Source organism: Peromyscus leucopus, chromosome 1 (genome assembly GCF_004664715.2).
Source record: "Peromyscus leucopus breed LL Stock chromosome 1, UCI_PerLeu_2.1, whole genome shotgun sequence".
In the NCBI taxonomy this organism is placed as follows: Eukaryota; Metazoa; Chordata; class Mammalia; order Rodentia; family Cricetidae; genus Peromyscus; species Peromyscus leucopus.
In genome coordinates this window covers 162,957,926-162,972,240 of record NC_051063.1, presented here as the reverse complement: position 1 = coordinate 162,972,240, position 14,315 = coordinate 162,957,926, and the positions used below count along the sequence as shown (strand labels likewise).

The 14,315-nt window shown below is 43.6% G+C and overlaps 1 protein-coding gene across 1 annotated transcript; it reads left to right on the top strand.

The window, feature by feature from the left end:
• Window positions 1–3,930: 3,930 nt before the first annotated feature.
• LOC114681694 (protein Mis18-alpha-like) lies at window positions 3,931–9,851 on the top strand. The gene is made up of 3 exons (XM_037210008.1): window positions 3,931–3,995; window positions 8,788–8,827; window positions 9,035–9,851. Exons 1-3 carry the CDS (start codon window positions 3,931–3,933, stop codon window positions 9,680–9,682), a joined length of 753 nt encoding a protein of 250 aa, XP_037065903.1. The 3' UTR covers window positions 9,683–9,851.
• Window positions 9,852–14,315: the final 4,464 nt, after the last annotated feature.

The window sequence follows — 14,315 nt, the reverse complement described above, 5'->3', positions numbered from 1 at the left end:
CCTCTTAGGAGCAGTTATGTCCTTTTATTTATTTTTTTTCATTCATCTGGGCAAAACCCATGCCAGTGACATAAATGAGCTCCCTTCCAAGGGATTTGACTCTCCTAAGGTATGTAGGGAACTTGCTGGCCAGGCCAGACCATAGGTTTAATCAGAGTCTTTGGTCTCAAAAGCAAACTTTTTGTCTCTGTCTCCCTCTCCGTGTGTGTGTGTGTGTGTGTGTGTGTGTGTGTGTGTGTGTGTGTATTACACCCTAGTGCATGCCACCTTGCTTTTCAAGTTATATATATATATATATATATATGAGTGTTTACATTTGTGTAGTATATACACTATATCTGGTGCCCATAGATGCCAGAAGAGGGTTTCAGGTCTCTTGAAACTCGAGTCGTGAGCTGCTGTGTGGGTACTCGGAACTGAACCCAGGTTCACTGCGAGAGCAGCCAGTGTTCTTAACCACTAAGCCATTTCTGGGACGGCTCTCTTACCTGAAGAGCACCAATTAGGCAAGACTAGCTGGCCAGTGAGCTCCAGCGACGTTCTTGTCTCCATCTCTTCAGTGTGCCGCTCGCTCTGTGTGTGTGTGTGTGTGTGTGTGTGTGTGTGTGTGTGTGTGTGTGTGTGAATGCTGGGCATCTGAAGTATGCTTCCACCGCAACACTTTGCCACCTGAGCTATTCCAGCTCTCTTCTCCAGTTTTTTTGAAATGAGCTCATGTAGCCAAACCTGGCCTCAAACTCCCATGTAACCTTGAACTGCTGATCCTCCTGCCTCCACCTTATAAGTGTAGCATGAATCTTAAAAGTTCTTATTAATAAAATCAAACCTGAGGCGAGTTATTGGGGTCCATGCTGGTAGATCAGAGAGACAGAACAAGCCACAGCTATCTCACCTCGCCGGATCCTCAGCTGGTCTTGTCTCCTCAGACTGGAGGCCTCTGAGTCCTCATCTGGAATGGGTCTCAGCTGAACTGCTGCTCGAAAGCCTGAATGCTTAACCAGCCAAAATCTTCTAGTTTCTGGTCCTCATGCCTTATATATCTTTTTGCTTTCTACCACCACTCCCTGGGATTAAAGGCTGGCTTTCTGGGATTAAAGGCGTGTGTCACCATGCTTGGCTATTTCCAATGTGACCTTGAATTCACAGAGATCCAGAGGGATTTCTATCTCTGGAATGCTAGGATTAAAGGTGTGAGTGCCACCATTTTCTAGCCTTTGTATCTAGTGGCTGTCTGTTCTCTGACCCCAGATAAATTTATTAGAGTACACAATATTTTGGGGAACACAATACCACCACATATAAGTTTTGGGATTATAGCTGAGCCGGGTGGCGGCGGCGGCAGCGGCGGCGGCGGCGGCGGCGGCGGCGGCAGCAGCAGCAGCAGCAGCAGCAGCAGCGGTGGCGCACGCCCTTAATCCCAGCATTCGGGAGGCAGAGACAGGTGTATTTTTGTGAGTTCGAGGCCAGCCTAGTCTATAGAGCGAGATCCAGGAAAGGCGTAAAGCTACACAGAGAAACCCTGTCTCAAAACACAAAACAAAACAAAATGAAAAAACAATTCAGAAAGGAATAAAAACAGACATAAAGTAGAAACAAATGGTGATTTTTAAAAAAATTTTAGCATCAAACTAATAGAAACAAGAACAATACTAAACACAAACAGCAACAAATACATTTATCATTCTAGAATAACACTCTGTGAGATACTATTTACTTATAACAAAGTTCAAAAGAAGATGTTGATGTAATGTGACTGAAATGCAGATGGAATTACAAATAATGAAAACATAGTAAGAATACATACTATTCATTAATTTGTTACCTATTTATTTCATAATAACTTCAAAAATTAAGCACCAAATTGGTCTTACTGTTGCATTGGTTACTACAGTAAGGTTCATGCAGTATGGCCACACCCAAGATGTTCCAGATGTTCATTCCTGCAGCTTCAGCACCAAGAAGGGACTTTGAGATATTCAGGGACCATAGCAAGCTGCCCAACTGATTCCACACTAAGGGCCTGATGAGTCAGAAAGCAGTGTTCCGGAAGGCTGGGCTGGTGGAAGCAGTGTTTAATAAGAACAGAAAGCACATCCAAGTTGAGTGTGTGAGCACCTGCTTGACATGAATGGGTGGGATCTTGGAGGCAAAGCTGAGATCTTGATAGTCAGGCAGCCCTTACATCCAACAGGATATGCTCAAGATGACTGTGAGCATGGCTCACCATTTCCACAAGTACCTCATGAGAAACTCAGAGAAAGCCCAGACCAGAATCTTCCACTGAGTTCTGTGAGGCCACCACTCAGCAGCCTCTATAGAGATCCACATCAAGGTGACCATCAGGGTTTTCCAGGCCTGGTCCTAGATGTTAACTGAGATTGTTCTTGAGACAGGGACCCAGAGTGTGGTGATATTTTATTTGTGCTTTGATAAATAAAGCTTGCCTGGAGATGGGGGGGGCAACCATTTTAAGTAAACAAAGTCAGGCAGCACACGCCCTTAGTCCAATCACTTATTGGCAGGGTCTCTGTGTTCACGGCCATACTATGGAACAGAGCCAAGCATGGTGACACATGCTTTAATCCCAGTACCAACTGTAGAGACCTGGAGGTCTGTATAGACAGTGACAAGGAAGTGAAGTAGCTGGGCTAAGAGCCAATGAGAGGGCAGAACAGCAAGGCAATAAAGGCGTGAGTAGACAGGAAGTAGCTCGCATTTGGAAGCTGCCGAGTTAGTGAGGTAAGGTTAGCTGTGGCTTTCCATATTTCCCTGATCTCTGTAAGACTTTAACCCATGTTTCTGGCTCCATGTTTTGTTTTTTTTTGGTTTTTTGAGACAGGGTTTCTTTGTGTAGCTTTGCACCTTTCCTGGAACTCACTTGGTAGCCCAGGCTGGCCTCGAACTCACAGAGATCCGCCTGCCTCTGCCTCCCGAGTGCTGGGATTAAAGGCCTGCGCCACCACCGCCCGGCCATGTTTTTTATTTAATAAGACCATTTAGAAATTCGTCTATACCAGAGTTCCTTAATGAAGGTCCTGTTCTTGAAACAGGGACCCAGAGTTCCTCAATGAAAGTCCATGAGACTAGAACCCAGTACCCTTTGGACATTTTGAAAGTAGAAGTCTCCAGAAAACATTACATAGACCTGGCAGCCCTGGAACTCACTCTGTAGACCAGGCTGGCCTCGAACTCACAGAGATCTGCCTGCCTCTGCCTCCCTACTGGCATTATAGGGATACACAACTATGCCCAGCTCAGATACCATTCTTATTTCTTCCTTAAAAGTTGGGGAAGAAAGGAGTTGTTCCCCTGGTGTTAAATGTGAGCAAACATGCACTGAAAAGATTCCACTAAAGAATTACATCTCCACCCTCAAAAAAGAAAATTAAGTGCCAACATATTTAATAGCTCTTTTGTTTCTGGTAATATCTCTGTATGTACTTCAGTTTGTGTATTTTCCATAAACTGGGGAAGAAAAACAAGACAGCAAATGTGTGTATAAATAATCCTGTAGTAACGAGTACACAAGAATAACAGCAAGTAATCAATAGTAACTTAATGATAAGCGGCGCTGGTTACCGCATGGAAAGGTCACAAGCCACGACAAAACCCAGTATCAGAGCTTTTTCTTTTTTGGTTTTTTGAGACTGGGTTTCTCTGTGTAGCTTTGCGCCTTTCCTGGAACTCACTTGGTAGCCCAGGCTGGCCTCGAACTCACAGAGATCCACCTGGCTCTGCCTCCCGAGTGCTGGGATTAAAGGTGTGCGCCACCACCGCCTAGCCAGTATCAGAGCTTTATTGGGGGGGGGGGCAGAAGAACCAGGCCTGGGGGGGAGAGCAGAGAGAGAGAGACAGATGGTGGGGGGTAGAGAGAACAGAACAGAGAGAGGGGAGGGGTCTGTGTCCGGCTGTTTAAGGGTTCCCGTGAACATGCGCAGGCGGGCTTATGGAGCTACACCACGCAAATGCAGATTGCGTGGCCACGCCCTGCACATGTAATCACCAGCACACCCTGATGATGTAAGATGCAAGACCCCTTGCCTAGCTCCTGAACTGCAAGTGCACAGTCATGCAGCTGTAGCGCAGCAGAATCCCAACAGTAACTGGAATAATACTGTGCTAAGGCTGTAGGAGTGAATCAGCAGTATCAGTTATATAGTTTCAATAGTGTGTTCTATTGCATTTCAAAGATACAAAAATATAAAATATTCAACAATAGATCCAGTCTCTTTCTCTGTAGAAGATGAAATTAAATTATAATTGGTGTATTGTAGCACAAATTCTAATTGGTCTTTTTTTTTTTTAAAGATTTATTTATTTATTTATTTATGTATACAGTGTTCTGCTTGCATGTGTCCCTTCAGGTCAGAAGAGGGCACCAGACCTCATAACAGATGGTTGTGAGCCACCATGTGTTTGCTGGGAATTGAACTCAGAACCTCTGGAAGAACAACCAGTGCTCTTAACCTCTGAGCCATCTCTCCAGCCCCTAATTGGTCTTAATAAAAACCTGGAATCAGATATCAGGTTAAAAGCTGAAAGATCAGAGAAGCAGAGCAGACAGCCACTAGAGGGACTTTTTACCTCTAGGAATCCTCAGACTCAAGGGGCTAAGCTGCTGTCTCCACCCCACCTTATCACTTCCTCTCTCTGCCCAGCATATCACTTCCTGTTTCCTCTTTCCAAGTGCTGGGATTAAAAGCATGTGCCACTACTGCCAGACCTCTAGTGGCTAGCTCACACTCTGATCTCCAGGCAAGCTTTATTTGTTAGAGCACAAACAAAATATCACCAATATATCTGACATCATCAATATATCTGACAGGAAGATGGCTCTACTGTGATCATGTAAAACTTCAAAGACTGTGACATACCAATTTAAAACTTTAAATCTGGGGTAGGAGATATGGAACAGCAGTTAAAAGCAATGACTGCTCATGCAGAGGATCCAGGTTTGGTTCCCAGCACCCTCTTTGAGGCTCACAACTACCTCTAACTCCAGTTTCAGGGGATCTATGTGAAACATACGATTTTAAATGTAGGCATTCATACATATACATAAAAAAAATTCTTAAATTTTTAAGTCAAAGACAAGCATATGCTATGCACTCCATTCTATCCTCCAACTTGAAATCCTAATTACAGGCATATACTGCCACTCTATGGTTAGACTGATACATTTTTTTTAAGATCAAATTTTATTTTATATGTGAGCATGTCCTGTGTGAATATATGTCTGTACACATGTCTTAGTGTCGGGTCTGCCGACAGTCAGCTGGGTAGCTGGGTAGAGGTGTGTGGATTGAAGAGACAATGAAGAAGACAGAAAAGAATCGAGAGGTCTGCCGGTCAGCGCTGGACAGCCCTGAGTTTATTTCACAGCCAGCTTATACACATTTTGAAGGACAGAGGTAGAACAATGCACAGCACAGGCATTCAACCCCTATCTATCCTGCCTTGCACCAAGGAGCAGGCAGTTTCCTTTTCTATCTCAATGTACCTCTGGCTGGCATCAGCAGCCTGCATCTAGATGGTGTGTTCCCCCTTGTGGGCTAATCAGGACTTTCTCACAGCCCTGGAGCAAGCAAGCTTTAACTCTACTGACTCAGAATAGACCTCAGATTCAAACTGGGAAACTGAGTCAGTTGTGGGCTCCCACATCTTAGTTAGGATTTCTATTGCTGTGAAGAGATACCATGACAAGGCAACTCTTATAAAGGAAAACATTTAACTGTGGTAACTCCTTTACAGTTCAGAAGTTTAGTCCATTATCATGGTGGGAAGCATGGCAGCATGCAGCCAGACACAGTACTGGGTAAGGAGCTGAGAGTTCTACATCGTGACTCACAGGCAGCAGGAAGTAGTCTGAGACAATGGACAGTAGTGTAAGCATATAGGAGACCTCAAAGCCCGCCTCCATGGTGACACACTTCCTCCAACAAGGCCACACCTACTCCAACAAGGCCACACCTCCTAATAGTGCCACTCCCTTTGGAGGCTCTTTTTTTTCAAACCACCACAACACCGCATGAATGCAGTGCCTTTGGAGGCCAGAAGAGGTTGTCTGATCCCCTGGAACTGGGCTTTTACACTGGATTCTCTGGAAAAGCACCCAGTATTCTTAACCACTGAACCATCTTTCCAACCTCTCACTAACTGAGTTAAAAATCATCAAATATTGAAATGTCCTTTTCGTTTTAATACTGGTTAGTACTGCCTAGAGGTGAAAAACAACCTTAAAGGAATCATTTTATGATACAGATGTAGAACAATCTATTGTGTCAGAACAAAAGAGAAACATAAAAAGTCAACTATTTGACGAACATGGAAAGGAGCTCACAACTACAAATAAAGCAAAAGCAATAGAACACAAAGAAAAATTACATAAATGTCATACAAGAACATATGATTTTAAAACTATATTATTTCTAACGGGCAGTTCTAACCTTCCGCTATGAGGAAGATATATACATCAAATGCATATAAAGAAGCAACATATTAGAACACATAAAAGAGCACTTGGGTGATATTACAAGTTTAAAGAATAACAAAAGAGCAAAAACATGAATCTTATCTGTTACTGCCCTAGTTAGGGTTTCTATTGCTGCAATGAAACACCATGACCAAAAGCAACTTTGGGAGGAAAGGGTTAATTTCATTCATGGTTCTTCCAAAGCAGTCGTGGCAGGTGCTGGGATTAAAGGCCTGTGCAGCTGCCACCACCCAGCGGAATGTCTTGACTTTAAAATGGAGGTCAAAAAGTGTATTACATTGGGGAAGAGGTTATGTTTTTGTTTCCATAGGAATCAAAAGGCTGTGGATTCCTTCCAGGTTAATAGAGATCAGATTTGACCAGGGAAGACCTCCTGAGTACCTTGGCTACAGACAAGGGGGAGGAAACCAAGAAAGACTACCAGACAGGTGATGTGTAAGCTGATTCCTCTGCATGGAAACAGCTCAGAGATGAGGTGAGACATGACAAATCTTATTGGCTACAAAGTCCTCACGACTTATTACATGCCATCCTTTCATAAGACATGGATAAAGATTTATATTACAATTTGGTTATGCAGTTCAACAGACTTATAAAATTGACAGATACCTTTTACCAGCTCAAACATAGAACAAAAAAAAGTCATCTTAAAGTGACTGTGCACACTGCATGTTCCATACATGTGTTAATACAGATATATATGTTACCTTTGAAAGTTTATGTATTTTTAGAGCAAAGGGACCAGACATTAGTGAAAACAGGTGGCCCAAGTGATCCAGCCTCTCAGATGCCTCTGTTGCAGTTTCCTCAGAGTTTTATATCCAGAACAGCTTCAAGGCTGCTGGCTGAGATGGTCCAGCCACAGACTACTCCAGTTCAGAGTTCAGATGAGCTTGAGCTTCCCTGTTACACAGAGACAGAACAACAAAGGCACAGCCAGCCCTCCCAGACCGTGATCTTGTCCCAATTTTCTCAGGGTCCCCCAAAGACGCCAGCACCCCCAGACAACAGCAAGCAGTCTAGAGAACACAATGCCCACATTCCCAAGGGGTGCGATGGATGGTTTGGGGTTGTTTGATGGATGTTTGTCATCATTTAAGGGGGTTGGTCACAAGTTGTTATTGGTCAGCGTCAAGGAGGAAACTAAGCAAAGGAAATTAGATTCAGGGATCTCATCCTGAAAAGAAAAAGGGGGTACAGAAATAATAGGATAAAAGAGTAGATCATTGTAACTACTTTCAAGCTAAAAAAAAAAAAAAAAAAACAACTACTCATCTCAAATATTTTACACTGTTGTCAGAGCCAGCCAATGAGTTGACCAGGTAGCTGGTTGGAAGCGTGGGGATTGTAGAGGCAGTGAAGACAGAACAGAGTCAAGCAGACGGCCAGTCAATGCCAGACAGTCCTGAGTTTATTTCACAGCCAGCTTATATAGAGTCTTGAAGGACAGAGGTAGAACAATGCACAGCACAGGCATTCAACCACTACCTATCCCGTCCTTGGGTCAAGGAGCAGAGAGTTTCATTTTCTATCACGATATACCTCCAACTGGCGTCAGCAGCCTACATTTAGCTAGATAGTGTGTTCTTTCCTATGGGCTAATCAGGACTTTCTCACAGCCCTCAAAGAGACTGGAGCAAGCAAGCTCGAACTCTATTGACTCAGAATAGACTTCAGATTCAACCTGGGAAACTGAATCAGTTGTGGGCTCCCACACATTGGAATGGATTTTTGTATATTTATACAATTTTGTTTGTTTGTTTTTGTTTTTCGAGACAGGGTTTCTCTGTGTAGCTTTGCGCCTTTCCTGGAACTCGCTCTGTAGATTAGGTTGGCCTCGAACTCACAGAGATCAGCCTGCCTCTGCCTCCCGAGTGCTGGGACTAAAGGCGTGCACCACCACTGCCTGGCAATATTGATACAAATTTAAGATTATTTTTGTTATACTGTTGTTGTGATATATTGTGACCCCCAATATACTGTGTCTTCCAATAAAATTTACCTGAGGATCAGAGGAAAAAGCCAGGCACTATATTAACATAAAAATCAGGCAATGGTAGCACATGCCTTTAATCCTATCATTGGGGAGGCAGGGATCTGTCTGGATCTCTGTTAGTTCTGGGAACAGAGCCACGCATGGTGATACAAGCCTTTAATCCCAGCACTAACCATAGAGGTCTGGAGGTCTGTACAGACGGACAGGAAGTGACAGAGCTGGGTAGGAAGAGGAAGTGATGTAGTTGGGCTGAGAGAGCAAATGAGAGAACAAGAGGAAGGCATATAGGCGTGGGTAGACAAGAGGTAGCTCGCTTTGGAAGCTGCGGAGTTGGTGAGGTGAGGTTAGCTGTGGCTTTTCCTAGTCCTCTGATCTCGCAGGCTTTAGCCCCAATTTCTGGCTCCGAGTTTTTTTTATTATTATTATTATTATTAATAAGACCATTTAGCGGTGCTTTTGGGGCTCTGGGCGCGCCAGATTTGTCTTTCCTGGCGGCTCCTTGCTGTCTGGGTTGTTCCTCTACTTCTTGTGTGTGTAACCACCAGGGCCAGCGGAGCGACTCGGCGCGGCTGGGGAAGCGGCTGGGGAGAGTCCAGCCGCCAGGGCTGCTGCGGAAGTGGGCGAGCATGGCGAGCGCGGCGGCGGAGGCAGCGGCGGAGGCAGCGGCGGAGGCGGAGAAGGCCAGGGAGAACCCGCTCGTGTTCCTGTGCTCGCGCTGTAGCCGGCCGCTGGGCGACTCGCTCACCTGGGTCACCAACCGGGAAGACGACAACTGCATCCTCCTGCGCTGTGTTTCCTCTAACGTGTCGGTGGATAAAGAGCAGAGACTGTCCAAGTGCAAAGGTGAGGAGGGCTGCGTTCTTGAGACTCTGCATTGTACAGGCTGTTCCCTCAGCCTCGGCTGTGTGTACAGATGCACTCCCAAGAACCTAGATTACAAGAGGGACTTGTTCTGCCTCAGCGTTGAAGCCATTGAAAGTTACACTTTAGGGTCGGCCGAAAAGCACATCGTGTCGGAAGACAAGGAGCTTTTCAATCTGGAAAGCAGAGTTGAAATAGAGAAGTCCATACAGCAGATGGAAGACGTCCTGACGGCCTTGCAGACGAAGCTGTTGGAGGTTGAATCAAAACTGCCCCTCGCTGGCTGCAGCCGCGGACCTGCCCCTACCCCACCTGCCCCACCCTGTTCCTAAAGCGCGGTCAGACTCTTTCTGTGTAGTTTATGGAAAGAAGTTCTCTGTATGTGAATTTTAAAGCCAGTTTATGATACATGCTGGAAGGAGATTTTGTGAGGGTTTTTTTGTTTGTTTGTTTTTGGTTTTTTGAGACAGGGTTTTTCTGTGTAGATTTGTGCCTTTCCTGAAACTCACTCTGTGGTCCAGGTTGGCTTCGACTCACAGAGATCCACCTGCCTCTGCCTCCCGAGTGCTGGGATTAAAGGCATGTGCCACCAGTTTTTATTTTATTAAAAAAAAGGGGTGATTTTTCTGCCTTTTTGTTAAGTTCATTGTACGTGTGCATTTTTGTATTTTTTTAAAAACTTTGTCACTTAATACTTTGGATATTAAAGAGTGAGTAGTAAGAAAAAGAAAGGCCATTTAGCAATTTGTCTACATACTGTATATATGTTTCTACTCTTGTTTAAGATATTTTTGTATATTGAAACAAATTTAAGGTTATTTTTGTTAGAACATACTGTACATACGTTTCTACTCTTCTTTAAGGTATTGTACCTATGCAGGTCATTTAACTATGTAATGTAAATTTCTAGGCTTTAAAAGTTATTATTACAAACTATTTAGGATAATAAGGAAATGTAGGTTAATAGTCACCTATCACAATCAAAGTTATATTAGGTATGTTTTCAGGGTCAAACAGATATATTTTAGATACACAGGTGGTCTTCAGACACTTCAGAGATCTACAAAACATGTCATTTAAAATGCTCTAATAAATAAAGTTCTTTTTTATGACAATGCAAATGAGGTTGAAGCGTAACTTAAAAATCTCTTGACTAAAAAGAGCTCAGATCCAGATGGATTGAGTGCAGAATTCTACAAGATCTGCCCAGAACAGCTAACATCAATATTTCTCAAATTATTTCATAAAATAGAAAAAGAAGGAATGGTTCCAAAACTCTTTACAAAGCCAGACAAAACAACAAAACTAGTGTGTAAAATACAGACAAATTTCCCTAATGAACATAGAGGTTAAAAAGTCATAATAAAATACTTACAAACTGGATATATAAAACGATCAATAGCAGCCTGGGGTGGTGGGTGGGTGGGAGGGTGCACACCTCTAATCCCAGCAATTGGATGGCAGAGCCAGGCGGATCTCTGTGAGTTTGAGGCCAGCCTGGGCTACAGAGTGAGTTCCAGGAAAGACACAAAGCAACACAGAGAAACCATGTCTCGAACCCCCCCCCCAAAAAAAAAAGATCAATACCATGATCAAGGTAGCTTCTTTCCAGAAATGCAGTTATGGATCAGCAAATGTAAATTATTAAGTATAAATAATCACATAAATGGACTCCAAAGACAAAGATTACATGCTCATCCCAATTGATGCAGAAAAGGTCTTTGATAAAATCCAACATCCCTTCATGATAAAAGCCCTGGAGAGACCCCACATGGAAGAAACTATTTTAACATAAAGGTGATAACAAATCTAGACCAACCCTCAAGCTCAAGGGAGAATCCTGAGGCAGCCCCATCAGATCAGGAACAGGAAAAGTGTGTCCACTCTACCAACTCCTATTTAATATAGCACTAGAATTCTTAGAGCAAAAGGCAAGGGACAAATAGAAAAGGAAGAAGTCAAAATACTCCTGTTACAGGCAATCTGGTTCAATACCTAACAGACCCCAAAGACTTGTGAGGAAACTCTTAGAGCTGGTGAACACTCTCAGCAATGTGGCAGGCAATCACAAAGTTAACATACCCAAGTCATAATAAGCCTTTCTATGTCAAATACACTTAGAAAGAAATCAGGGAAGCATTCCCACTCACAATAGCCTAAAGAAATGAAAATACTTTGAAATAAACCAAAACAAGAAAGGGAAGGACCTCTACAATGAAAACTTTAAGGAACAGATAGTGGTGGCACACACCTTTAATCCTAGCTATTGGGAAGCAAAGGCAGGAAGATTTCTGAGTTCGAGGGCAGCCTGGTCTACAGAGTGAGTTCCAGGACAGCCAGGGCTACACACAGAAACTCTATCTCAAAAAATAAAACAAACAAAAGAAAAGGGAAAACTTTAAAACTTTGAAGAGAGAAATAGAAGACACCAGATAGAAAAACCTCTCATGTGCATGGATTGATGGATTTAATATTGTAAAAATGGCCTTTGAAACTAAAACAATTTACAAATTCAGTGCAATCCCATCAAATGCCAACTCAATTCTTCAAAAAATCAGGGAAAAAAACCTTAAAATTCATATGGAAATATAAAATACTCCAGGTAGCAATCCTGAACCCTGAGAACACTGCAGGAGGTATCACCACACTCATTGCACGTTATCTTACAAGGGTCCTGGTAATAAAACCAGCATAGGACTGGCATGAAAAACAGACCTGTAGAACAATAGAACAGGAGACCCAGACACAAGCCCACTGCAGCCATCTGACTTCTGATGAGCCAAACATACACAGTGGAGAAAAGGCGGCATCTGGAACAAAGGATACTGAGAAAAATGGATATCTGCATGTAGAAGAATGAAGCTAGGTCCTTCCCACTCAGCCTGCAAGAAACCAGTTCCAAATGGATCAGAGAACTCAGTGTCAGGCCTGAATTTCTCAATCTTCTAGAGATGAAGCAGGGAGACAATTTATGAACTAGGCATAGTGAAGACACTATGCACTTTGGGCACAGGGTTGGAGCATCTGAGCTGGATCTGGCCTGGATGATTTCCCCACTGAGAACTAACCTTCATAGTCCCAGAAGGTGCTGTGCAAGCTGCTAAGGGAGGGAAGCCACAATTAGTTCTGCCTAGCTGTGAAGGCAATGAACCCAAAAACAACAAGCATATGAAGGCATCATGCCCTAAAAGTACCTTAGACTATGGCCCACTCAACAAAAGGGAAATCTTGCCTGGTACTGAAAACCCACCTAATTACCAGGGGCTAGTGAGGTCATGGATCATAAAGAGGGACTTAACCCTTTACTAAACCAGTACAGTCAATTCCTGACTGCATTCTAAACACTTATCTTTATTATTTTATTCTCACAGTTAAGTGTAGCTCCCAAGCCTCACAAATGGAAGCTTTTTTAAACAGAGACCATTGCAGTAAACCACAGCTGGTCAAAATGCAGAGAACAAATGATTGATCATGGCGTACCCAGCTGCAGTAGATACATCTACAATCAAACCCCTGTTCCTCAGGCTCAGAAGACATCATGAAAGATGGGACTAGAAAGTTCATAAGAGCCAGAGAACCAGGAAATCTGCTTTGAGATTGTGTCGCCTAGAAATGACAGGGAATCCTTAGTCATGATACTACAACAATATGGCTATTTAAATAAGACCTGAACAAGGAAGACACTACCAACAGAGAAGCTAAGGGGAAGGGGTGAAAACTCACAGGACTCCATCCCTAAGAACTACAGGCAACTAAGGGAGGCTGAGAGTGAAGGAGGTGGTCTTCCCCCAGGCAGGAGGCCCCTACTAGTTATCCAATACCAAGTAGCTGGCCCTGAAATCATGTACATGTGGGCACTACTGAATGGACTCAACGTGCTCTAGTTATATATATTTGTGTGTGTGTGTGTGTGTGTGTGTGTGTGTGTGTGTGTGTGTGTGTATAGCCATGAATTTGAGAGGGCATGCAGAAGAGAGACGTAGGAGGAGTTGGAAGAAGAAAAAGGAGGAAGAGAGAAGGAGTGAGAGAGATGTCTGTTCTCAAAGATCTACTACCATTTTAATGTTCATAAGTACAGGAAGGTATTTTCAAACATGTGAATGGAGCCAGTCAGTGATGGTGCAGGCATTTAATCCCAGCACTTGGAAGGCAGAAGCAGATGGAACTCAGTGAGTTCAGGGCCTGCCTGGTCTACAGAGAGTTCCAGGACAGCCAAGACTGTTACACAGAGCAATCCTTTCTCAAAAAAACCAAACAAAAACCAAACAAAACATATGAATCATTTTGGAGTTAAATGTGGAGGGGCAGCAAGCTCTGCTTATGGTGACTGAAAGACACAGTCACCAGAACTAAATTGTTCTGACTGTAGAGGCAAACACTTTCCATATGTTAGTCAATAAACCATAACTGCCTGTCATAGTTACGGTTTCTATCGCTGGGAAAGAGACATCATGACCACAGCAACTCTTATAAAGGAAAACACTTAACTGGGGCTGGCTTATACTTCTGAGGTTTAGTCCATGATCATCATGGCGGGGAGCATGGTGGTGGGCAGGCAGACATGGTACTAGAGAAGGAGCTGAGAATTCTACATTTTGATCTGCAAGGAACAGTAAGTGAATTGTCACACTGGGCGTGGCCTGACCATATATGAGACCTCAAAGCCTGCCCCCACAGTGACACACTTCCTTCAACAAGGCCACACCTATTCTAACAAGGCCACACCTCCCCCTACAGGCCAAGCATTCCAACCCATGATTCTATGGGAGCCATTCCTATACAAACCATCTTTCTTCCTAGGAATGAGACCCTGATTGGTTATCTAATACCAAGTGATGAGTCCTAAAAACGTGTGTGTGTGTGTGTGTGTGTGTGTGTGTGTGTGTGTGCGCGCGCGCGCGCACATGCATGCAACACTAAACAAACTCAGCAGGTTGAATTTATATATTCATATATCTTTAATAC